Source organism: Sparus aurata, chromosome 3 (genome assembly GCF_900880675.1).
Source record: "Sparus aurata chromosome 3, fSpaAur1.1, whole genome shotgun sequence".
NCBI lineage: Eukaryota > Metazoa > Chordata > Actinopteri > Spariformes > Sparidae > Sparus > Sparus aurata.
Genome location: NC_044189.1, coordinates 13,898,588 through 13,925,515, shown reverse-complemented (window position 1 = coordinate 13,925,515; position 26,928 = coordinate 13,898,588). Strand labels below are relative to the sequence as shown.

The 26,928-nt window shown below is 39.3% G+C and overlaps 2 protein-coding genes across 3 annotated transcripts in view; one reads left to right on the top strand and one right to left on the bottom strand.

Annotated features, from left to right (window-relative positions):
- Nucleotides 1-26,928, bottom strand: part of LOC115579080 (relaxin-3 receptor 1-like) — a 51,869-nt gene that overhangs the window by 6,596 nt on the left and 18,345 nt on the right. The window lies entirely within an intron of this gene.
- LOC115579079 (zinc finger protein 516-like) lies at nt 1,679-22,060 on the top strand. Of its 2 annotated transcripts, none has more exons than XM_030412559.1 (5): nt 1,679-2,042; nt 12,792-14,333; nt 15,408-16,667; nt 16,794-16,858; nt 19,286-22,060. In XM_030412559.1, the coding sequence occupies exons 2-5, from the start codon at nt 12,989-12,991 to the stop codon at nt 19,334-19,336; spliced, it is 2,721 nt and encodes a 906-aa protein (XP_030268419.1). In that variant the 5' UTR covers nt 1,679-2,042; nt 12,792-12,988; the 3' UTR covers nt 19,337-22,060. The 2 variants fall into 2 exon arrangements, with proteins under 2 accessions (XP_030268419.1, XP_030268420.1); XM_030412560.1 differs by lacking the exon at nt 1,679-2,042 and adding an exon at nt 2,068-2,395.

Here is a 26,928-nt window from a genome sequence, read left to right as displayed (position 1 = left end):
CCACCCTTTGTGAAATGAGAATACAACACTTGACTGTGTCAAGAAGAGGAGGAGGCCTGGAAAGGACTCCCTCCAGCATATTTCCTTTGCTAAAGTGAGCCCTCTGGTGACAAACATCTGATCCAACAACACACAGCAGGAGCCCATTGGCTTGATGGTGGAGGGAGAAGTTGCTCAGGGCTGGAATACATCATACATAAAAATGAAAAAACACAAAGCCTTACTTTGTAAAATATGCTATGGTAATTAAACATGCTGATGACACAAGCATCGACTTCCGGATTAGTAGTAATTGGCCGGTTGACCAGTATGAGACGAGGAAGGAGACATCTAAAATTGGAAATAAACTTATATTTAATTTGTTGTTTGGAGTTTTTTAAAATGACATGTAGTTTGAGTGTTCAATCCAGCTGTAAACACTAGGCAGGTAAAACAAGTGCAGTTGTTGATTTGGTGGCCTTGTCTTGTCTTGACATGGATTTGTGACTGTAAACTGATCTTAATCTTAGTGTGAAGGAATAACTAGGAATAATGCTAATGTTATTCATACTGCAGTCAAATTGTTGATGGGATGGTATTCATGATGATACACAAAGTGGAATCTTGTTTATATGTCAAGTCTGACCTATACTGTGTGCTCTCTCCTTGGTCCTGAAGTGATGCTGATGTTGTAGTCATTTGGCAGATTACTGTGAGGACTACTGCCGTGCATGACCTCTTTGTTTTTTTGTTTTTGTTTTTTTTAAGTATAAACTAATTGCTGAACTCATAGTCTAAACAAATAGGGGCAGCTTATCACCAGAGTAATTTACTGCTGCTAAATGTATTCTGTTTATGATTGAAGCCACTATTAGCTTGTTAGTTCAGATAGCCATGCAGCTAGCTGGAGAGTTAGTGTTTGAACCAAAGATGTTATATTACATGGAACCTAATTCATCCCTATGGAAGCTGCCGAGGGGTGTTTTGAAACCAAAAAAAGCTCGACTTCCTGGCTATGAAAATATATGGATCTTTTGTGTTGAGCGCCCCATAGAGTGGACGAGAGACTTCTGCCAATACACAAAATTGTATTTCAACTTATTTGCAAAATAGTTTTTCTACTTTATTCTCGACAATAGGACTTTATTCCCGATATTGTTTTTCTACTTTAATCTCGACGACACAACTTTATTCATGAAATTGTACTTCTACTTTAATCATGTGACTGTATTTCTACTAAATTCACAAAATTGTATTTGTACTTTATTCCCCCCATTATGACTTTATGCACGAAATTGTTTCAACTTTATTCTCGACAATACGACTTTATTCACAAAATGATATTTCTAGTTTATTCTCCACAAAACGACTTTATTCACGAACATGCATGATAAAAAAACAAACTTCCTCCTCTGATTGTTTTTCTCACCCCTTGCCTTAATTGTCTCATAATAGTCTTAATAGAGATATGATACGAAAAATAAAAAATGTTAAGTGAAGTGAAGCAAATCCAGTAATTTGGTCAAAAGCCGTCAACTAATTATTTCACCTCCACACAAGGTTAAATTGAATCTCTCTTAGTCTTTGTGTGTCCATTGTAAACTACTAAGAGAGGCTGCTGCTGGAGGACATCCACCTTTGTATTTTTACGCCACCTGACGTCAGTCCCTAAACTAAATGTCCCGCGCGCCCTCCGGTCACTTCGGTGAATGGGGCAGAGCGCGCGCACGCAGAGATCAGCCGTCCGTGTTATTAACGTTAATAACGTTATCTCTCGCGTCACTCAAGTCCCCAACAACCACGGTTGCTGCTGCTGCTGCTGCGGAGGGGGAGGACGGGACTGCGGTTCAGGTGCACCGCTGTGATTGAGAGACACAACAGTGAAGTTTGAAGGCTGCGGAGGAGCAGGAGGTGAACCCCGCCGACGACTCACGGACTGCGTCCCGATTTCAAGTGTTAATCTGTCAGTTCGCCATCGCTTTTTTTGTGGTTGTTGTTTGGTGATGAGATTCCTTCAGGAGGAGCGACCTGCCGCCTAACAACACTCCCCCCCCCCGTTCAAGGTAAGGAGTGAAGCTAAACGACGGTCAACTAACAAAAGAGTGTTTTTCCCGCAGGAGCTGCAGTTTTGTACAAGTGTGGCTGCTCTGTTTTTTAGGAGTTTTTGAAGCCAAAGTTAACTGCAGCGTGCCGTGGGGTTGTTCAGTCAGTCATATGGATGTCAGTTATCGACAAACACTCGACCAAGTCCGGTGAATCTAGTGTCGGAGCAGGCTCGCTGCTAGCGACTGACACAAGTCTCCTGACAACGACGTCCCCCTCGTTATCGCCGTCATTTACAGCGCCATTATCAGCATCTTCTCCTGCGGTTTCGGCGCAGCTGCTAGTGAGCATTGTCAACGCACGCAAACTTGTGGTAAGTGAGTGCAAAACGGGACAGACAACAAGGCTGCCATTGTACCGGATCAGCGGCGGATTAACGGAATTCCTTTTCTCTGAATGGCCTCCAGTCTCTTTCTCTCTCTGCTCGCCTGCCTCTGTGGGTACAACATCTTGATTTCTAGCTGCTTGCACCTCTGGCACTTGTTAGAAACAGTAAAGTAGAGAGACCTCACAGCTAGCAGCAGAGGCAGCAGCAGCCCAACCAAGGGATGTCCAACTGGGCTGTTGTGAAACATGTGGAGGGGGACTGTGATGGCCAGTTATTGTTTTCATTGCTTGTGGCTTTAAAAGGTGATTAGTAAACAGTAGGGCAGCCTAGTAAATCCATAAAAAGTCAGAAATTGTGGGAAATGCAAGTTGCCCAGAGCCCGAGGTGGAATCTTTAAATGTAGTTTACAGTGACATAACGTGCAGAAAGGCAGCAAATCCTCATAGATGTCCGTCATTTTGGCTTGATAGGCGACCGAAATGCTGAGAGGGTTCTCAAAATTGTTGGGCGAAATCAGCTGATTGTTTTAAGCCACTGGCCTCTAAAGCCCAGGATGTTCAGAGTCATGAGCACATGAGGGCAAATACGTGGCAAATAGGTCTTTGGGGTGTTGTTTGTCTGTTGTCTCATGACTGATCATCTCTGCTAAAGATTGCGTTGTCGGCTCAAAAAGTCTTAACTACATCCCTCAGGCTGCGGGACACGATAGAGGTCGAAGCTCTTTTATGTTCCGAGTGCTCAGAGACAATAAACAAACACAGATTTTTTTTGTATTTCTTCCTCCTCCACCCCTCCCACCCTCCTTACACACACTTGCACATCATGCTCAACATGAACCCCCCCAATCCCTCCCCACCCCACCTCCCCCCTTGTATGTGGCCAACCAACATGTGGGGAGGTAATCCCAGCTATTAGGGTAATCTCCTCAGTATGACGATCAATAGGGGAGGGTGTGTGGCGACGACCAGACAAGAGTAGCGGGGGACAAAATTTGTGCTAAAGAAAAATGATTTAATCATCCAGATTAGGTCAGGAGACTGGGGTCTGGACAGGGGCTTGTTGCTGGAAGGGGGGGAGGGGAGCAGACAGAGCAGACAGGAAGATGTGAGTGGTAAGGCCATCTCCACTTTGGGCAGCTCCCTCGTGTCGTGTGACAATGGGCTGAAACGTTTTGCCTTCCGTAATGAGGGGCAAACGAAAACAACAAAAGTATGGCCTCAGAGTTTGAAAATTAATCAAGTGGACAGTGCCAAACCCCATTAAGGTGCTTATAGAGTGCAGTGTTAGAGCAAATACACTGACTATTTCAAAAGACAAGTCTCAAAATCACCAACCAAAAAATACCCCATTTGGTGTAGGTAACAGCTTTAATTAAACATATTAAACTAAAAAATAACCACAAGAAATTACAAGGACGACTGACCAACAAATGCCCACTCTGTAAATGAGCAGCGCGGTACTTCAAGGAGAGGATATCATAAAGCAAGGAAACCTCAGGAGAATTAGGTGGATCAAAACAGGTCCGAGTCATTATGCTGTTGTTCCTGTGAATGCATTGTGAAGCAGTTAAAAAAGCATCATGTGATTAAGGCTCACATCCCAAATATCTTGTATAGGTACCTCTTTAAAAAAAAAAAAAAAAAATTGACAAGGGCTACAAGTAATGATTATGTTCATTGTCACTTATTTATCAAGCAGTTGTTTAGTCTATAAAATGTCAGAAAATGAGAGAAAGTCAGCATCCTCAAATGTCTTGCTTTGTCCACAACCCAAAGATATTAACCTTACTGTCAGAGAGAAGTGAAGAAACAAGAGACTATTCCATTTTAAGACTCTGGAATCAAAGAATTTGGATTTTTGTTTTTATTTTTTTTTAAGATATACTCAACTGATTTGTTGATAATCAAAATAGTTGACAACTAATTTAATAGTTGATAATTAATTGATTAATTGTTTAATCTTTGCTGCACTAAATATTAGCTTGAGAAGTCAGACATCGCTTACATCAGTAGGGTTGCTCTTGAAAACAGTATGTCACCCGTTCCCGCCAATGTCTCAGAAATGTAATTTTATCATGGTTATTATAAAGCACTTGACTGCTTTAACTGCCAGGGTTTTAAACTTATATCTAATCTTATATCTATCTATACTTAAATATCTTGATTCAAGTAGTAAGAAATACATCTTAATGTTACTATACAGGGCCACAAGCCTGCAAAATATGGAGATCTGCCTCTCAAATAGTGTGTGCAAATACCTGTAAATGTGCACATTCTTGCTGAGCGTGCATTCTCGCCTCTGATAACAGCAGAGCATACAGATGGACCACATACTGAATTCAGTGCAATTCTAACATATGCTAGCTGTCTCTTCCATGTTGTCTTTGTCTGCATGGGGTGTGTTATTCAAGCTACCTGGATCTCAGGGCCCATAATAATATTAAACAACGTAAAGTGACTGTGATCTGTTCACCAGATGGCATGGGAGAACTAAAAATATCTTTTGAAAAAACAAGAGAGGAAATACACAGTTGCTGTATTATCCTATGAAAAGAAAAAAGATTTGATTTGTGCTGAAACAATAAGTCGGATCTGTTGGCTGTTGAAGATAATCAGGTTCAAACCTCTTATGTGAACTTGGACGGCAGTAAACTGTAATGGACATTTTTCACTACTTTCTGTCAATTTAAAGCCAAACGGAGGAAATTTGCATTTTAATCAATAATGTTAATTATGCATACAATTCACTTATGTTAGGATCTATCAGTAGATACCGTCAAAATATAACTAAATATTAGTTTTAAATGTGGGAAAAAATAAAACATTTACTGTAGGATCTACTTCACTGTACCCGCCACTGATAATTCAAATACTGCTTGTTTTAATAAAGAGGATTGTAGTCAAATGGAAGTAAGGACTGGTTTAATGACATGCACTAATCCTGAGTTTGTTAACAAATCGCAACCAAACCAAATTTAGCAGAAGTAGGAACTGAATATGTTTTTGTGATGACTCAAATAGGTTACTGGGGGGAATAAAGAACTTGCCCTTTAAGTCTCCAGTGGAGGAACTGGAGTGCAAACACCGGCGAAATGTCCAGATGGAAGATGGGAGGGATGAGTAAGGCGTCCACAGATCCCTTCTGCTTGGCCCCATTGAGACAGAGGGAGACGAGATTGGATGGGTCTGAGGGAGTCAGGTTACTATCGGCCCATTCTACTCCAAAGAAGCGGTGGTGTAAAAGATGCAATACCCCTATGGGAAACCTAATCCAGACCCTGCTGCCAGCTGTCATTCTTTTGCTCCAGGGTAAAATCGCTAAGCAGGTATCGCCTTACCCTTCAATCCTTACCTTAATCATAGCAGGAAATTACACACATGTTGTTCTGTACTACAAATCAGCAGTACCTTTGTTATTTGCGAATTTTGATCTGCATTGATGAAGATCCACATGACACAAAAGAGTAGTCCCGCTCTTGGACATGAGATTTTGCTGTAAATTCATTGAAATGATTTATTCTTTTTTTTTTTCCAAACCAACAAGTATTTAGTTTTGGCATTTTGAAAAACGCAATGCCAGATTCTTTTCCAACTAACCAAGGATAAATAAACAAATCATTCACTACAGTATTATCACACAGAAGGAGTATTACACTGCATTTTGTGTGTGAAGAAATTCTTACAAAATATTTGCCCTTTAAGATATTTTAGCATAACATTTGTCTTACATTTCTTTAAGATCAGTCAGTCAAAAGTCCACATTGAAGATGTTTAAACAATGCTGTAATTAAATTAATTCAAATCTATTATCGAAATTCAAATTATGTTCTTTTATTCAACCTATGAAGATGCAACGTTTAAGGTTTGATAGGTTTAATACTTTACTGCTATGTAAAGATGAAACAATTACTAGGTTAATTCTTTAGTCGATTGAAATTGGCAATAATAACTGTCAAAATTCACTCGTTCCAGCTTCTTTATAAGGCTTTAGTGTGAGTATTTGCTTGTTTTCTTACTTTTCTCACATGGTAATCTAAATACTTTTGGTTTAAATCGTACAAAAAAAGATATTTTTCTGTCAAACTGAGCTCTGGTAAAATCTATTTTCTAACGTTTTGTTCACCAGGCAGTTAACTTTTGTTGGTCAAACAATTTAAAGCTGCAGATCTATTTCAAAGTCAACCTAATTTATAGGAAGTGTGCTTGCACATCTTGGGTAGAAATACTGCATAAGTGAAAAAGTAGTATAAAGCCTTTTGTGGCTCCAGAGAAATCTGAATGCAATCTGATAACAAATGTGTCTCAGTGGCTTAGTTGCATTCTGGGTAATGTAGGCGCTAGGTTTTTAAAAAGCAGCCTGGTAAATCTGGTCCAGCATTGCACTCATATATCACTGTTTGTAATCAAATGTTAAAAATCGGTACAGCAGGACTAGAGGTACCGCCTTCTGTATTACACACATTATCTTCTGTCCTTTGATGCATACATTACCCACAATGCAACTTTTCCACTGAGTAACATCACTGGAGGCAATTTATCAGATTACATGTGTGCAGTCGTACTCCCCAAGAGTCTGTAAAGACACTTTCATGCATTGAATTTATGGTGTTACCTTTTATATTTGAAATCATTGACATGTCTTTTTCAAAGCAAAACTCAAAGCATTGTACTACAATGTCCTTTATACAGTAATTAATCTGTTTTAATCTGATAAATTTTCCTCTGCCCTGGCAGCGTGATCTCTACTTGGGCGCGACTGAAATGAACAGTGTTAAAATTTACACATGTCACAGGTAGCAGGTAGCACAAAAGATGTGAGGAAAAACCGATCAAGTTAAAAGACAGAAAGCAGAGTGATAGAGGGACATAAAGGGAGACAGAGCGAGTCTGAGCTGACCTTGCCATGGTAATCTAATCCCTGTCGAGAGTGCTTTTTTTAGAGAGCAAGTTAATACCAGCAGATTATACTCCAGTGTCTCCCACACTAGCCAATCCAGACTGAAAAGAGAGTGGGTCCATAGTGGATCCCTCAGACCTACCACAGCAGCTAAATTAACAACAGTGATATAAGGCAAAATCACAAGAGTCATAGTGTCTGTAGAAGTCACATCCCTTCTGCTCTCAGTGGCATCCTTCAGATAGTTTTTGACATCTGCATTAGAGATCTCATCGCATGATACCTCATGTGTATGTTTTTTTGAGAGGTTTTTCAAATTTCCACAACAGGTACAATCTCTGTCAGGAACCTCTCTTCTCTTTGTCACGTCCCCATTCCCTGTGTGTGCTTCGTAGCACTGAGGGGCATCTACGATAAAAGGCCACTCATCGAGCAGCTCATCTCATGCTATGAAGAGTAATCCCTGTATATGTTGTGTAACCGAGTGGAGGGTTGGACAAGGAGGGGGATGGGCACGAATGTGCGCAAGTTTGTCCATGCTTGTGACTGTTGAGCTCATGGCTGTCTAATCTCTTAGGTACATTAGGCTGTTCGCCCACAGTACTGCGCCGCTTCACTGTTGTTCATGCAGTCAAGTCGTTCTAGGAACGGTCTTGAAGACTATCTCTGAGTTAAAAGTCAAGTTAAATCTCATTGTGCTCATTATATTGGCAACATGTATAACACAGGACATTGTGTCCTGAGCTAGGAAAATAGTTCAAGATTGTTTGTTGTGATGGGAGTGACATCCCTTTTGTCATATTCTATGACTCATTTTCTGTTTCGTTTTTTAGCACTTGCTCTAACGTGGTTGTTTTGTGGTTATGGGGGTCGCATCCCGAAAGGTAATTATTTTAGCCATTTTGTGTGCTCTAAACAGAAGATTATTTTAGCTTACCCTAAGGTGCACTGGACCTGAACGTGAAACATGCTTCCTTGTGTTCGATAGTCATTAAACATGTCATCTGATGTAAGCACCTGGGAGCATGAGTCGACTCCTCTACATCTGGAAGGAGTCATCTTCAACTGCATCAGCAGTGAATCAGCAGAGAACACTTTTTCTGCATACTTGAGTCAAAACACAAGTAAAGGGATGAAAATCCTAACCATTCTGTACAGGTGTGCAGTGTAGCTTACTGTCAGGTTGTTGTTTTTTATTTCATAAAGAGAATGAATTTCAGTATGACTTGGTGAGAACGGAATACAGATATCAGAAAGTTGCTCAGGTGTTATTGGTCTTTTAGGTACAGTACTGGTAAATTTGCAAGCCAGAGCTTAATGTATGTGTTTCAGGCACCGTATATAAAAGATTTACATTAAAAAGCAGATGATTGAAGAGTTTTTTGGAGTTTGCATTTTACCTTTATATGTATTAAGATATTGTTAAGGGCTCTGGACTGATTTTTCACATTGGTTTCTTTCGCAGTGACTTTTCAGTAGGGATCGACAGATTACACTACAATAATGCATAATAGTTTTCCATAGGAGTTGATTTATTTTATATTGATAATTAAATCTGTGGCTTTACTTGTAACTTAAGTGATCAAATAATTCAACTTGAGTAAAAAGTACAATATCTGCCTCCAAAATGTTGTGAGGTGTATAACTAACATTTTGCAGGGAAATGGAAATACTCAAGTAAAGTACAAGCAACTAAAAATAGTTATTCTACAATGGTACATGCTATCACGGGTTACTCTAAAGTTGGAGACTTAGATTTTCATTGTTGCTGTATATGTGGTCAAAAATATTGTTAAATGGTCTCCTTAATTGCTAATAATATAAATTGGCCCTGAAAAATCCATATGCATATAGAGTTAAATATGCATACTTTTGAACAGACGGCCTCAAAGAACTTGGGTTTTCCATTTTTGTGAAAATATTTTCTATAATACTCTGATAGCAATAACAGAAACATTAACTAACAGAAAGAAATTAACAGTTTTGGGAAAACTAATACACATCTGAAGATAAAGGGAGATTGCTTTCCTTTGTATGTCGCCTAAATTTACTCAGTTTGTATATTAGTTTAGTTTCATGCTTCAGTTGTGTTTGCAGGTGGTGGAAACAGACAGGATTATTGGACACAAAACAGTAGATGGGAGCTGAGGCTTAGCGAGTGACTATGGCTTTGAACACTAGCATAAGGACAGTCACATGCTATCTCCAGTCAGGGGTATGCTGGCACAGGCTTGTTGCTGGTTGTTGGGAATATTTGGATGACTTCAGCACATACACGCACACACTCACACAGGCATCTATACATGCACAGTCATGGGGTTGCAGAATTTTGCCTATATTAGCTATAAGTGGAAATTTCTTACTTACAAAAAAAAGAAAGGTATTTGAGGATTTTGGTGTGTGGGATGCTTTTGTATCTTGCAAAGTGAATTCAGGGGAAAAGCTATTTCCAGATCCTGGCAGGAAATTACCCACAGTTTCAGTGCAGCAACCAGGCACACGGGCGTTGCAACACACACACACACACACACACGCACACACACACGACACACTGACAGTGGATATTTTCATGCAAGTACACACACACACACACACACACACACACACACACACACACACACACACACATCACAGCACACAGGCTCTCAGCATCAGTGGCCTGACCATAGGGAGTTTGTGCTGAGCTGGTTGGGACGTCAGGATGAATCAATGCGAGGACAGCTGACTGGACATGCCTATTCATCTGCCAAAGAAAAGAGAGAGAAAAAGGGAGCGAGGGATTCTAAAAGAAATGAGTTGAGCCCTGGAGCAACATGTTTGGCTATCTGCATTACTTTACAGATCCACCAAAGGGCTCTCAGTATTTATGGGATGAAAGCAGAAGAGGTGGAAAAGATAAGACAGAACACTAAAATATGTTAGAAGATTCATTTTTGTTGTTAGAAATGCAGTTAACATATTCCTCGCTTAAAATGAACGCCACAATTGACTTTTATGATTGAGCCAAAGTAGGATATTGCAAATGCAAATATATAGCACACACTAAGTAAGCACTTTGGCTGCTTTGACAAAGGCATAAGCTCATACTGTAGAGGTGGCTCGCTCCATACTGATGGCCCGTTTATTCCCATCTGTTGCCCTCAGCTCTCTGACTTTATCCCCATTGTGTTAACTCATTACATTCGCCTTAACCTTAACCCCTTAATTGCCACCCTCCAGTTTCTCTTGCACAGCCTCCCCCCTCTTGGAGACAGTGTGCCACATTGCCCGTGCACTAATCTGACGGCGTCTGCCTACCAAACACCTGCCATGTCCGGGAAAACCTCAGAAACTCCTCCCATATTCCACATACAGCACCCATTCCAGCGTGAGCGGATAAGCACACATGACCGTGAGCAGGCAGGCAGGCATGCATACAGACAGATGCGACCGTGGATGCAGATACAGATAATTAGAGAGACAAGTCTTGTCCCCTGAAAATCATACCAGAGTCAATCTCTTTTTCTAGCCTTTATGTGTATGTGTGCACCTAGTTTTTCCTCACATTCAAAAGACTGACAAGACAAACAAGAGTCGTCTTTTGTGCCGCCTCTTTGCCCAGACATGTATTCGAAGACAGTGACGTGCAGGCCCAGGCCTCTTTGCTTTAACAATACCTCTCTCGACCCCCCAATGAGGGGTGGAGGGCCAGACATGAAGCGATGTGACAGTTCTGGTGCGGCTGACACAATAGCAGGTTTTTCTTTTGACTGCCTGGCTGGCTACAAGCCACAGAGAACTTTCTTTCACTATTAACAGTCTAACAAATAGTCAGGTTTGCCCGAGGAACATGTTTAACGTGCGTGTGCTAGTTTTCACATAGATTAAAAAATGCCTTTTATGTTCCTGGATGGTTTTCTTAGTCAAATGTTAACTATGAGAGGCTCATATATCAAACTTACCTTCCTGGCCGCTGAGATCCTTTGCCTCAGATTTGTGAATGTTTAATTCTGTGATATTTCTCTAATTATTTAAATAGTAATATTTAGAAATGCACCTTGTTACCTTTACCCATAATCTAACGTGAGCATTTACCCCAGAATCTAGGTTGTGTGTTCCTGTATGTGAGCTTCTAAAATCAAGTTTGTTGATAATGGATTATTGATCGTGAATTAGAGTGGACCGCCCCTCAGGGCTCATCCTGGCTGGCCAGGAATGAATACATCTCTTCATGCTCCACCTCACACACTCAATTTAGGCATAGGAAACCAAAGGACCGACCCACACACGCATGTTGAGACACTGACCCGCGCTCTAATATGCACAGACAGCCATCGCTTATTCACTAAGGGACAAAGGTTATTCCTAATTCTGTGTGATGCAAATGGTCTCAGTTGGCTGTCTGTTAGTCTGTGATTTGCAGGTTTAACTACCTTAAATATACGCAACTTCTGCTTTCACTGTTGGTGTATTCATAGCATCGCTGGAAATGTTCTATTTACAGTCATGCAAGCATAAGGAACAAAGAAATGTGATTTCCGACAGCCTTTTGAACCAAAAAAGTATACTGGCCATCTGGCAGTTCTTTGATTAGGGACACCAAAATAATGTTTTTTAAGTGAGGTTGTCACCGTTTAATGATTTAAATATCTAAAATCTGTAGATTATATCTACAGAACTATTTAATAAAGTCTGCTGAAATCTATTTAATTCTATTTAAATCAAATCACATACTTAATTTCCTCAAGTCTGCCCAGCACTCTGGGTTCGTAGGACAGCAAGCCAATAAAAGAACCAACAGTCCCTTATGTTCATTTTTAAACCCTACTACTTTAAACCTTACAGGGATGACAGTGACACCATATATAGTTCATAAATTGTATGTGTGTCACCACCTTATCCAAAACTACATATAAGTTTGATGCTCTTTGCTAAGCTCCAGCTTTTACATGTATTTCAAAATGGTGGTATATATTGCTCTGAGGATTGTATGTTTTTTGCATGCTGAGGTTTTATAGATGTTTTGTTGGTCTAAAATGTTTTTACTGTTAAATATATGAACTAGGCATGGGACAATATGATATTTTCTTGTCACGATTATCTGGGCCAAAATAGTTTTGATACACAATATTATCCCAGTAATCATTAAAAAATTATTACATTTTCCTACCATCCTGTCAAGGAACAAAATTAATATTGTATCCCCCTTGTGGCAATTCAAAATAAAGCAGAAAGCTGTGGGATTATTCATCAGTAAAATAGTTCATTTATTGAAGTCACTAACTTGTTAGAATATTCATGATTATCCTAATAAGGTAATGACTCTTTCTTTAATTCATAATTATTAAACATTTTGGCTGAGCTGTATTATAATCTCCTCTTAAGAATTGTTTTAATCTTATATATGGTGATTGCCTAATATCTGACCTTTTTGATGTAATTTTGTGAAATTGGATCATAGGTGTAATTCTACAAAACCTTTTTTTTATTTCTTCTCTATTTATAGGTTTACTCGCCCAAACGACATGCAACCTGATCAAGAACATCTCTTCAAAAATCCAGGATGGACACTAAATCTTTGTTTTGCAAGTTTTTGATGAACATTCTGAGAACTTACTAATTGCTGGAAGATAATCTTTGCACAGTAAGAGGATCTATTAACACAGCTGCGGTTTTTGAAATACTGGTGCTCTGAGAAAAGTAATGGAGACAGAAGAGAGAGAGGATGTCTCACAGAAACCCACAGCTAATATAAAGGCAGAGACAGAGGAAGATGTGACCTCTGGCCACACCTGTGGAGTGTGCGGCCGCAGCTTTCCCCTTCTCAGCTCTCTGTCCCAACACATGAGGAGACACACAAGGGAGAAGCCGTACAAGTGTCCGTACTGTGAGCACAGGACGGCTCAGAAGGGCAGTCTGAAGGCCCACATTCGAAGCCATAAACTGGGTCTCCTCAGCCATAACCTCGGTGACAAGAACGGGGATGGAGATCAAGAGCAGAAGGATAACATTGAGACTCCTGACCCTACTGAAATAGTCACCCACTCTGACAAAGCTCATACAGTCAACGGAAAGGTGAAGAAGAAAGGAACCAAGAAAAAAGTGAAGGGTAAAAATGTGGTTGAGCTGGATGATGAGGCTGATGGTGTGTCCTGTACCTGCACCATCTGTGGCCAGGTTTTCGCTCAGGTAGTACTCCTTAAAAATCACATGAAAAGGCACCGCAGCTCCCAGGATCATGGTTGCCGGATCTGTGGACGCCGTTTCCGACAGGCATGGTTCCTCCAAAGTCACATGCGCATTCATAGGGTCAAAGCTCAGCTAAAAGGTGGCAAAGGCAATGAGCTTCCTGCCACCATCAATGGAGTTCCTCAGGACCCAGCATCGCTGATAAATGAAGAGTGCCTCTATGAGCTCTGTGCTGGCTGTGGTAACTTCTTCTTGGACCGCAAGACACTGCGATTACATGAGAAGCTACATAAACTCAACCACAGCCGAACACAGACACAAAATGCAACACAGGAAGACATTGAAGCCCCTGAGCCAGACATTGCAAAGAGGAATTTTATGAAAGCCTTGAACCTCACATGTGTTGGGCTGAGCGAAACCTCTGAGGAAAAAAGCCCGGGCAGGCGAATCCCAGAGCTGGATCCCATTTGTAGTTACCAAGCTTGGCAGTTGGTCACAAAGGGACGATTGGTGGAGGTCACAGAGAAATGTCTGGGATGGGAGGAGAGGCTAGCAGATGCTGAGGTGGCATACGACACAGAAAAGGGCGAGTACGTACCCCTGAAGCAGGAGAAGAAGAGGAAGCAAATCGACACCTCCAGCAACAACAATAAGAAGATGAAGGGTGACACAGGACTTGATCGGACATCAAATAGCTTGGCTCAGGCTAAAGGTGGTGACAAGAGGATTTGCCAGAAGGATCGTGTCCTGTTGAACGGGCTTGGTCATGCGTTTTATGAGGCACTGCAGACTAAGAAAGTCAAAGATGTTCACGTCACACCTAAACAGACCAACAGTGCCAGGAGCCAAGGCCAGGAGGGTAAGCCACACCACACTATAATATCTGAGGAACAGTTTGGATCAGACTTTTGTTCGAATTCCCTGAAATCGAATCAATTACTCAGTTTTTGCTGGGGACAGTTGTTGGATATTCAACCCTTTTTGTCTTAATTAAGGAATCAAAGGATGTTTGTAGACATGCAGATGAGCTCTCTGATAAAAACCTGCTGGTTTAGTATAGACAGGCCAAAAGTCTTTAAGTCTGATACTGCTACAAGGTGTGGAAGTGTGGATATTCAATACTCGATCACTGTTATCGGTGTATAACACAGTAAGAATTTACTGTGGAAAAGAGAGACCTCTAGTGACTTTATAATTGAATTACAGCAACTGGAGTTTTTCTTGTTTATACAAAAAATACTTGCTCACCCATTGGTGAGCTTTATAAGGTTTTTAAGGAAAAGATAATCCTCATATGTTTAAATTAGCTCAAACAATAATTTGTTGGCTACAACTCATAAATACGCAACAATGTAACGTAGCTCTCTAGTCGGCCAGAGTTCTGGTGGTTCTGAAAATCTCTTCATGTGCTTTATTTCAAACTTGAAATGTGTTTACTGACAGAGCAGGTGTCATTCTTTAGTGGGGCAATTTTTATTAGAGCCCAGCTGATACAAAAATTGACCAATATTCGTACAGTTTATACACAGAATGTAGACATAAACACACGTTTTGCAATGATCCTTCAAATTAGATAAAATGTAATGAAATCAGAGCACTGAAACAGTAAAGTTCAATAATATGAACTTTACTAATAATGAAATAATAAGTTTAATAATTAGAACTATATAGTTCTAATTATTAAACTTATTATTTCATTATTAGTAAAGTTCATATTATTGAACTGTACAAACACACATACATACACACACACACACACACACACACACACACACTATATGTATAACGCAACCATATTCTCTGCATCATCTGCAAAAAAATAAAAGGAGAAAAGGATACAAAATCTTATCGGCACGTACTGAACAACTTATACGCCCATAGCGAATAATTATCTGCATTCCTTTACATTGTTTTTTTCCGCTCTCACCCACAGATAAGAAATCATTCTTCTGCGAGCACTGTGATTTCCAAACTGTCGACGCCTCACTACTCAGGTCTCACCTGCAGCGGCAGCACCGGGGCCTCCTGGGTCCCTACAGCAAACACAGCACCATTTTGGACAATGTTTGCCAAAGTGGTTCAAAAGCCTCAAGATACATGGACTACCTCAGAAAAAGGAGTGTGTTGCTCAGTCAGCCATTCTGGAATCCTTACACATGTACGCCTGGCCATGGCTCGGCACAGTCAAATATTAAAACTGAAAAGTCAGATGAGGTTAAAGGGCATGGACATGCTACTACTGATGCGGGAAGTCTCCTTAATCTGTCCTCGTTGCCCCTTAGTGAAGGAGAAGGAACTGTAGATGATCCAGTAAAAACAGAGGGTCAAGTGAGACATCAGTGCCCGTATTGCACCCACACTACCACCTACCCTGAAGTGCTGTGGATTCATCAGCGGGTTGCACACAGGGTGGATGGCAGCAGCTCCATGGCACCCAAGTGGGCACCCAGCTCTAATAGCCCCAAGAGTTTAAAGGCAGGTGGCACCCAGTGGAGACGCACAGGGCCTCCTCCATTCCTCGAAGGCAAGGACTGCCCTGCTTTGCCTGCACCAAGAACTCAGCGCACACAGCCTCCAGGTTGCACTTCCCACAGCAGCAGCAAACACTCAGCTCCCAAGACCCAATCAGGTGCTCCGAAGTCCAAGCATCAGTCACACTCTTCAGATGGTACACAGTCTAGTGGGAGGATGGGACTACCTCAAAAGAAGTCTAGTGAACATAAGCGGGCAGATGAGGGTGGAAAAAAAAGCTCCAGCACCCCTCAAGCTACTTCATCGAGCAGTACTGTGCACAGCAAGAGTGCCCCCAGCTTCCAGCCTACAAGCAGCCCCAAACACAGAGGCCACAGAGCTGCAGTGGAAGCAAACTTCCCACAGGAGGGTTTGGGTTTTATGTTGGCCAGAAATCATGGCGGGACTTCAACCAACGTAGCTGCAGATAGACCCCATCCCCGCAGGCAGTCATGTGACTCCTCCTCAGGCCCCAAGGGTCCTGAACTTTGGGCTGCCATGAACATGTGGGGTCACAAAGCTTATTTAGAACCACTACATTTTGCTCAGGGAAAGAATGAATCAGCAGGAGAAATGCCGATGGACATTGACATTTTAAGTCTCCTGAAAAACTACAGTCCCCATGACCTAGCTGCTATTTACCAGCACTGGGGGTTTGTTGATCCCAGGATTGATCCACAAGGTGAGGAGGAGCTTTGCTTTTTAGTTTAATTTACTGCAAACGGGCAGATGAATATTGAAATTAAGTATTTAACTATAGTTACCCATCGGCATGACCAGAATATTCACTCTTTCTTTGCTTTCACAGCACTGTTGCAGTTAAATGGAAGTTTTGGAAAAGAAGTCCATTCCACCTCTGAAGCTTCCAAACAAGTATGTTTTATTTGCAGCAGCAACTGCTATTATAGTTTTCAGACTCAGGGATGAACTGAGTAGATTTTGGTGTTCAAAGGTCACTGTGACCTCACAAACATTTTTGGCCATTACTCAACAATTCTTATGATACTGATCACAACATTTTCAACAGATGTGTCATAGGGTAAAACGATGTTAGTGTTTCCTAGTGAAGCTGTGACACACTGCCTTAAGTAGCACCTTCACTCACAACATACAAATTGAACACATTAAGAAATAAAACATTAAAGTAAACAAGAAAGAGCTGAGATGCTATTTCACACAAAAGGTACCATATATTTAATTAACATTTACTAACTAACTAAATTGAGTTTTAGATGAGATCTAGGTGGTTCACCACCTCTGTTGAACAATTTCCAGGGAAAAATGTGTAAAGAATCACTAATGTAGACAAACCTTCATCCTGTCTTAACTATAGGTAACCATTGTTAATAAATGGTACATTTATAGTTAAAGTTATATTTATTAGGCAATTATTTATGGTGAAGTTGCAACTTATGGTTAATAGTGTGTAGGTCATCAATAAATAAAAAATAGCATTTCATTGTTAACAGTGAAATAAGTTAACTAAAGTTTAATTTACTAGAAATGTGCCATTTATTAATGATGGTTGGTTTGAAGTGTTATCATCTTAAGTGTTGTACTCAACAAATTGAAGTCTGAAATGGGTCAATACTTTGTTTGCATCAGCGAATTTGTTTTAATTACAGTTCAGCTGAAAGGAAAATCTCTAAAATCAGTTAACTGTGAATGTGATCCATCAGCTTTCTAAAATTATTAACAGCATAAAAGTCCTTCTCTATCTCACAAGTATGTACTGTACGTCTTCACCAACTGTGAGGACCTGTTCTCTTGTCTGCACCTTGTCTGTGTCTGTGTCATTTCTGTGCATACGTGCGCCTGCGTGTTTTCATGTGTTTGCGTGCGCGGCTGTCAACTTCCACAACCTGGCTGTCTCTTCCTTCTTGTTTCCGTAAGAGAGGCTGACAGGGATGAGGCAAACACGTAATAAAAAAACATTGTTGTCCCCCTCAGGGTAAAACTCGCCCAGCGTCTCCATATGGTGTGTCATCAGCCTGTCAGTCAGGCCCACCCTGATGCTACCTACAACTGTTCTTGCTTTCTCCTCTTTCCCCTGGAGTAATGTGTGGGCAACTTTTTAAACACTAAAGATGGGCAATATCTCAGTCTGTAGGGGTGAGGATCACAGAAAACTAATATGGATAACACTGAAGGATGCTCATGAGTAATACTGGAACATATCTCTTGCTATAGTAGATTGTTTTACATGTCTCTTTGTGTTTTTAAACTTTCATTTTCAAGAAGGAACCAGCTTCAATTTGATATTAATTTGTGACACCTTGTCAGTAAACTATTAGATGTTCCTTAATCACATACTGTACAAATATATTTAGATTATATTTCATTAAGGTCATTAACCCAAATGAACAAAATTAATACATTTAAAATAAAGCGAAAATAAGACTTTTGCGTCCGAATATATATGTAAACAACTCAATGTACATAGTTTTGTTGTTTTAATTGAGTAGGTTTATATATAGTGGTAAAACTGTTATCCAGTGTTGCTGAAATGCCATCAGTGCATATTTAATTTTGCAAATGATAGAATAAAACTAGTGCATGCTATTTGGTCATTAGTTATGGTGGCCTGTGAACTAGCCTAAGTAAAATAAGTAAAGTAACTGACGAATCAGTGGCATTTTCGAGGCTTAAGAATGTTAGCTTAATGGGCTCAGCAATAATAGTAGTGTTAGTGGCATTCACTCCATAAAGTTGCTAACATATGTCTTCATGAATTAATGATACGCCATAACAATCGCTCAAGGCAAGTATTAGTTACATCTATCATTGCACTGTTACCATGGGAAAGGCCAGAACTGGTTAGGTCGAAGGACACACTGGAAGTCACGACTATTATTCACTCAAGGTTTCAAAAGGGCAAGTATTTTTTTGCTGAGTGGTTGTTAACATGAGGGGGACAAACATTTGGGGGGGAAAAAAAAAACAGCCAGTCTCAAAAGTACTAGCCCAAACCTATTTTAAACTTAATAGTTTAAAAATATATAATTATTCACAGAATAAAGTTTAAATTAAGGATTTAAGTTGTTATTCATCAGTTAAAAATATCCTTCCAAAATAGTCATTCAGTATGTATCTCACTATTTGATATCTCCTGTTCAATGTTGTCATTGAATGGTTACTGGGTGGCTGAACAAAATAAAACTCATCATAAAACAATCATAACTTTATGATTCCATTTGACAGTGGGCAAATACATTATTCACTCACACACACACATATAAATTCCCTCTCAGCATTGTTAGAAAGGATCTAACTGGTGTGCCTCACACTTGTGTCTTGCAGGTGAACAGCCGCTCCACTTCCTCCTCAGGGTCTCTCCATAAAGGAACGTGAACATACGTCGCGTTCCTGTTGGCTTCCAGCCTGCATCGATACAGCTGAACAAAGAGGCCTGCTGTTCTTCAAAGGAACCAGCCATAACTCCTAACAGGACAGAGGCACTGGATAATGCACAATATATGCAAAACAATGAGGTGGACTCTATTATTTTGTAACACAGTTGTTTCATTTGAAGTGTAATGCATGCTTTTTGTTTGTTAAGAGCGTAGATAATTTAGGTACCAAAACACACATGAAGATTTCCTTTATGGACATGAGGTAGGATTGTTTGAGCTTATTGTAATAAATGCTTAGCGGGGGAGGAGGGGAGGGGGAAGTCTAGATGGAAATTAAAATTAAATGTGAAGCTACGTTGGCAGGGATAAAGAGGACATCATATGAGGACATCATATTGGCTGAAGGCCCACAGACAGCAGTGGAAAAATGAGTGGTGAGACTCAAGCAAGAAAAATCACCAAATCTTATTATTTTTAAGACTGGATGCCACTTCCAACTGTGATCTGAACGTTTTACTTCACTTTTACCTCTTTATATATGTTTTCTTTATGGGCTACACTACTGTTTTGGTTTATTTGTTTTAAGTTTAGCACTGGTCTCAACATTCACCATTGGCAACAATGCACTTAGATAAAAATTGCAGGTCCAATATCATCAGAGATTTATTCAAAATTGTGATGTAAGTTGTCATCAACACAGAAGAGTCAGGCAAAGTGCTCAGACAGTTTCTCTCTTTTCAGTTTAACTAGCAGATCTTCACTGAACAAATTCATGGTCCCACTGTAATGAACTAATGGGTGGCAAAATGCAGGCTTTAGCATTATCAGCTCATTATCCCATTCAGATGCAGGGAAACGGGATGCACTGGTCATTGTTCTAACACTGCGTGTTGATATCTCAAACTTACTCAGCCCACAATCACAAGAAGAAAATGTACGCAAAAAAACCCTGCAAAAATGTGTCCCAATGACACCGTTTATCAAATCCAAATCCTTTCCATCACATGACAATTGGAATTCTTTGTGTAAATTCCCTCTTGATGTACATTAAGTAGAGATGTCGATTTGTCGATGAAAGAAAGCTAGCTGCCAACTATTTTTATAATCGACTAATCGTTTAGTGCTTTTCTTTGCTTTTTATGTAAGTAAATGAAGTGTCTTTAGATTTGGGATTTTGTTTGACAAAAGAAGCAATTTGAAGACATCACTTGGGAATTTTGTAGAATTGAGAAACAAACAATTACCAATCGATAGTTTGTTGTAGCCTTACTTCTCCAATACAGCCACATCCATTAGTGCTGAAGGGCATCAGTGCATCAGCCATCTTCTATCTTTTGCTACAATCTGCAGTGCCAGTGACTAAATTTACTTAATTTCAAAAGAAAACTATTTGCCAACAGAATTCATATTGTAAACACTCATCCTTGTGTTTTTAAATTCTTTTCAAGCTAAAATGTCATACATTTGCTTTATCAAGATTCTTAAAATATAAGGGTTTGTTGCTTTTCTTTGTAATTTACCACCATAAATGAAATGTTTTGGGGTTTTGGACTGTTGGTTAGACAAAAGATGATATTAGAGGATGTCACATTGGGCTCTGGGTAATTGTGATTTCTCATCTTGTTTTTGGACATTTTAGACTAAGCAATTAATACTTAATTGTGAAAAGTTTGTTGCAAGTTGGTTAATTAATTCAAGTCCATAGCTAATGCCAAACCAAAGGTCCAGGACAATCAATTACTATGAGAAAACCAGAGAAAAAGACCTAAATTGGCGGCCATCATATTAGCCAGTTTTTCAGACAAGTGACAAAATGACCAGTTAACAATAAAACATGATGTCCTGCTTTTTAATTCTTTTGAAATTGAACTGCTACAGTGTGTCCTTTTTCTCCTCTCAGAAAGATGGTGTAAACATCTACACTCATTTCACATTGTGCTAGTGATGTAGCAATTTAATGCTGTGATTTTTTCTTTAGAAGTAGAAACTGTAGCGTAAACAATTTCTACTGACTTACATCTACCAGTCAAGCTACTGTACAGACTTTGAACTATTTGTTTTTTGAAAGTCACCTCGTTCTCGGTTTGTTTTCATGTGTTTTTCTTTTCAAGTTTGTTTTAGTATGTTTATATTTTAGTTCTGAGTCAGTGTATTCATCTCCCATAGAGAAAATAGTCTATGCATTTGACAAAAAGCCATCAACTTATGAATTCTTGGGAGATCTTGAGAATACATAATTTATTACTGGAGTATTGAGTTTGATCTGTGTGGAAAACTGTTTTTTATAAATATTGTAAATGATCATTTTATTTAATGGTCTTTTTTGTTTGCTAAGAGTGGAATTTTAACACTCAGAAGTACTTGATATTTGTAGTAACAAACATTGTAAAATGTTTTTTAACAAAAGGATGTTTTTGGGGCATGCACTCAAGGTCACAGTGCGGGGTCAGTAGGGATTTGTAGTCCTGCATGAGGTATTACTGAGCCTGTGATCTAAGACAAGACAGGAGAGACAGGAAACAGTGAAACAGGGATTTTTATGCGTGTGAACTTTTATGCAAACCTAAGCTAAGTTGAGCTCTGACTGGGTTCAGTTTTGGGACTATGTAAACATGTTTCATAGTTAATAATTATGTTGGTATCAGAATTTCTATTTTCACCAGTTCCACATTTTGTCTGACCGTAAAAATTCAAAAATAAAGTTGGTCAATGTAGATTTAAATTATAATTGTGCTGTTGTTATTATCGCCACAAACACACACAATTGAAGTCTTACCCTAATAATGTACATTTTGTGGTCCATCATTTTGGTACCCAGAAAGCTGCCGGACTCCACGCTGTGAGCAGGTTCTCAGTTTTTGGGAACCCCCCCACAAATAAAAACAAGACTAGACATTAACTCACACACACATTTTTCTAATACGGTACATGCTCTGTGCTTGTGATTTGCTGGATAAATTTACATCTCAAAATGCCTAAAAATGTCAGATAGACTGACCTGAGTCTGCTCTGTGGGTGAAGTCACGACCACTCCCAGATGCAATTTTTGATGAGGCATTGGGAGTAGTTATTCAATGGCCAAAAAGAGGCCTGAGAAACACAGACAAACTTAAATAAAAACCTTCTTGTAATCTCCATTTACTTCCCTGATTCCAAAAAGGTTGGGACGGTGTATAAAGCGTGAAACAAAACAAAAAGGCTTCTGTCTAGTAATATTCTTTATACCAGGGCCACACACAGTGGGGCCTAAGGGCTAATGCTTTACACAGTGTCTAACCTTTTGGAGATTCAGCGTGTAGCTGTTGCACTTCGCTTCAAATGATAATTTTCGTTTGAATCTTCATATAGAGTACATGAGGATTATTTGCTTAAATCTAGGTTTGGTAAAAAAAAAAAAATTAATACTGTGTGTTTCCTAACACTGAATAGGCTCATTCCACCTTTAAACAGCTTGGTGCAGTTCATCACTGTTCATCACTCAGCTGCTTTTCTTTACACATGAAAAATATTATAATCTTAATGTAAATGTATGCTGGTCCTCACAACCAACAAGAACAGAGCTATACACCTTCAGTTTTGTTTATTTTTACTTCATCTGAAGCTGTATATCATGTTTGTTTTCTGTCAAATGTATAAACAAAGCTCATCTAAGCACAGTTCCGGATTAGCTCTTATTACTGAATGAAGACATGCTGATCTTTTGGAGATGAGATTCTGAATTTCAATGGACATTAAAACTTTTTCTTTGCCCTCCCTAATGTGAAGCATCCAGGGTCTCTTGAAAGGCACTATACGAAACCAAGATATTATTATCATCATTATTGAAAGGCATATCTCACTGGATGGATTTAACTTAAGCGATTGAGTACTAGGAAGAGTACTAGGACTACTACTACAACAAAGGAGAAAGAATGATGAGAAAAAGGAAGATTCTTGCTGCAGTTAATTGTTTCTACCAGCAGATGGTGGGCAATGTCAAGAAATCGACGGGCTGCTTATTTACACCTCACTTGGTTATTTTACTTGCTGGCTATATTGCTTCATGTGGCATTATACGCTTTCTTTCAATCTTTTTAAAATCACTAAACCATTCGAATGTTGCCCTACAACTTCTCTAAAAGCCGTCCCTGTATACAGCCCGATACATTTCAAAGACATAGTTCCAAATAATGGATGAGGTCCTTGTTTCTCCCCAATTTCTCAGACAGATTTGTTTGCAAAGAAGTGGTTGAGACATTATCAGATGTGGTGAATCACAAACTTGGCAGAACTGAATCCACAGGCAACTTTTGAAAGTGTGAAAATGATGAGTCCAAAATAAGTCAGGAAGTCGCAGGAAAACCATTTGAATTCTAATATTTTTTGTGGCTGTCAACACATGTGCAGCAGACCTTATCTGGCTGCTTAAACCCAGAGGAGGGGAAAAAAAAAACACTGGATAAAGGTTGTACTTGCAGCATCTCTTGTCTTTCACATCGACAAGGCATGAGCACTTGTACCACTGTGTACGCACACACACACCCACACACACACACTGGTGCGCCTGTATGTCCTTGTCACAATGTGTTTGTCAGTGGGTCGTGTTATATCTTGGTGCAGTGACAGCATCAGTTAGCTGCCTGAGAGACATCAGAGATCATGTTCGCAGTGCCACCAGCAAGAGGGGCTGAGAGTCTGAGTCGGCCACAGGCTCGAGGAGTGGATACTGTCAGGCAGCTCGGAGCAGGAGGAATATGCACTGGCATATGTTGTCTGACAGGAAAACGCCTGGCTGTTGTCGAGCAGAGAGGAGTGACGGACTGGTGGCCGATGGGAGTGACAGCTGTCAGGACCCACTGTGTGTGTGTGTGTGTGTGTGTGTGTGTGTGTGTTGTTGTTGTACTCTGTCCTTAAAAGAACCAGGTTGAGCTTTAGACCTAACAAGGGAAGACTGCACTTTAAAGTGACTTTTATTTTTATTTTTTTTATTATATTGTATTTTGGGAGCAGTTTTTTACTCTTACGTGTGAATTAAATTTTGGCTAAGTGTCAAATGGTCATAGTTGTACTATTACTGCAAATTGTAGGGGTTGATCATCACATGGGGATGTACATATAAAAAAATCTTAAATGATTATTTGTATTTGTTTAGACTAAATTTCATTGTTTTTAGGCAAAAATCAACATTAAAATTAATTAAAATGAAATGAATGTGGTACTTTCCACCAGAGTAGCACAATGCATCATAATGTAGGGAGGTACTTAAGATTGTATCAAACTCGAGCCGTAAAACATGTCAGTTCTATAAACATACACACATTTGGAATCAATATTAACTGGGATTCTCTTAAATAGGTAGAAAGTTCTATGGAGTTTGGCAGGTCGCTTCTCAAACATGTTTTGTGTGGGTGGGATTCTGCGGGAGGGAATTGGGACTTCCTGCCTCAGGATCTCTAAAATTCTGGCTGCAGCTCTGCTTCAGGATGTGAAAAGTTAATGGTAGTTGGTTCAGTTGAACTTGGGTGTGAAATAACAATTGGGACTAGAATGGCACTCAGTAGAGCATAAGTCTCCGCCAAGCCCAAACAGTCTCCTTTAAATTCAATCAAGCCTAATCCAATATCAAACTCAATAGCCCTGTATCACTCTATATTCTAAAACACCCATAACTGCTTAACCATAAAATGAGATTACCAGACCTAGGATCACTTACTTATACATACCAGCCACCTATATACACCTGATTTATTTAATCAAGATCCATGCATTATTCTATTTTGTAGAAAAACAAAACATGAACAAAAAACACACTCTATCTCACAATGTTAAGGAAAATGAGAAACATTTACAGTACACTGTAAATTTTAAAGGTTGAATTTACTTTAACTGAATGTTCATGTAAAGCAGACTATTGAAATGAAGTTGTATGAACTAAAACACTTTAGCAATTTAAAATTATTATCTACTTTATTAAGACATTTCGAGGTAATCATGTTTTACATTGCATGTATTTATATTTCCATATAAAAGTCACGTTTAATGTGTTTAAAAAGTATATTGAACTGTCTAAGACACTGAGGCCCCACTGTGATGGTAATGAACTAGACAGCAGGCTAAAAGACTGAGCGTCCCCTCCCCTCAGACAGGTGGACGCTGGTGATAAGGAGATGTCCGGGCAGTCACAGTGGTTGACTGGAAATGACGGTCTGAGTACCTCAAGTGTTGAGAGCATGCCGTTTCAGTTGCCAGGGTCAGAGATATATGTAATTCCTACCAGCACCTTATACAGTACAATTCTCTAGCATGCTCCGAATAAAAGCCACCACAATATAAATGTATTTAATCGCAAGAAATACTTGAATAACTACAAGCTTAAGAAAAGGTAATTTTACCTTCAGTTCTCTTCCAGGTACCCTTGGATGGAAGCCCTATTACAACTAGAGGAAACTCCATTTAAAGAAAAAACAAATGAAAGAGGAAAACTATACCAAGGAAAATATTCCCATGGTAAATTATAACGACATTAAAGACATGAGATAGAAGAAGACAATCTCATGAGACGAAAAGACATAATTATGATTTAAAAAGTAAAAATTAAGAGATAAAACTCATAATGAGATAAAACCATGAAATTAGGAGATAAAAATCATTGTTATGATAAAATAATTACTATGGTACCAACTATAAAGTAATAACCATGAGATAAAAAAGCAATATTTACATATTACACATAATTATGACTTTTATCTCATAAGTTTCACAATGTTATGGATTTAAATCGTATTTAGGAACTTTTAAAAAATAATTATCGAATGTTTTACTTCATATCTCAAAATCCTGACTTTATTTCATCATTTTGACCTTTTATCTTATCATTATGACTTATCATGGGAAATTATTTCTTACATCAAGTTCAATCTTTAACTTATTTTGTAACTAGCAGGGAATAAAAGGTAAATTTACCCTTTGGAACTTCTTATCTCAATTTCAACTTTTTCTCTTACAATTATATGTCATACCATGCGGATACATATATTATTTTAATTAAGGCTATTTTTTTTTTTACTTCCAGCTGGCAGAAATGGTCTTTCATACATTTGTTGAAACTAATTTTAGAAAAACAAATTAAACCACAGCTACAACCAAGAATGAGACCTTAAAAGAAGTTTGTCAAACTGTCATTATGATGCTGCTTCAATCAGAGCAAAGATGAAGTGTGACAGTCCAGGTAGAGAGAGACACGCAGGAAGAAGAAGGCATATCCATCAGATTAACACACAGTAATGCCTTCCTGGTCTGGTTCCCAGCATCAGTGATTTATCAATGCAAAGCTAATAGCATCAATATGAATCTAACTAAAAATCAATATTTCATTACCTAATTGTTAGTGGGAATGAAGAAGGATGGTTGTGTGAGACAGAGTTTGAGAGCATCTGGAGTTCACAGAGACATCTGGAGGACAAACTCCAACAGTAACTGCGCACTCTTTTAAGGAAGAGGGAATAAAATCAATGGACACGGCTTTAATATGGTAAAACGCGAACAACAAACAGACAAAATCCAGTGATTTGTTGCATAATGCTTCAGAGAGGTTAAAACCATGTTACAGCC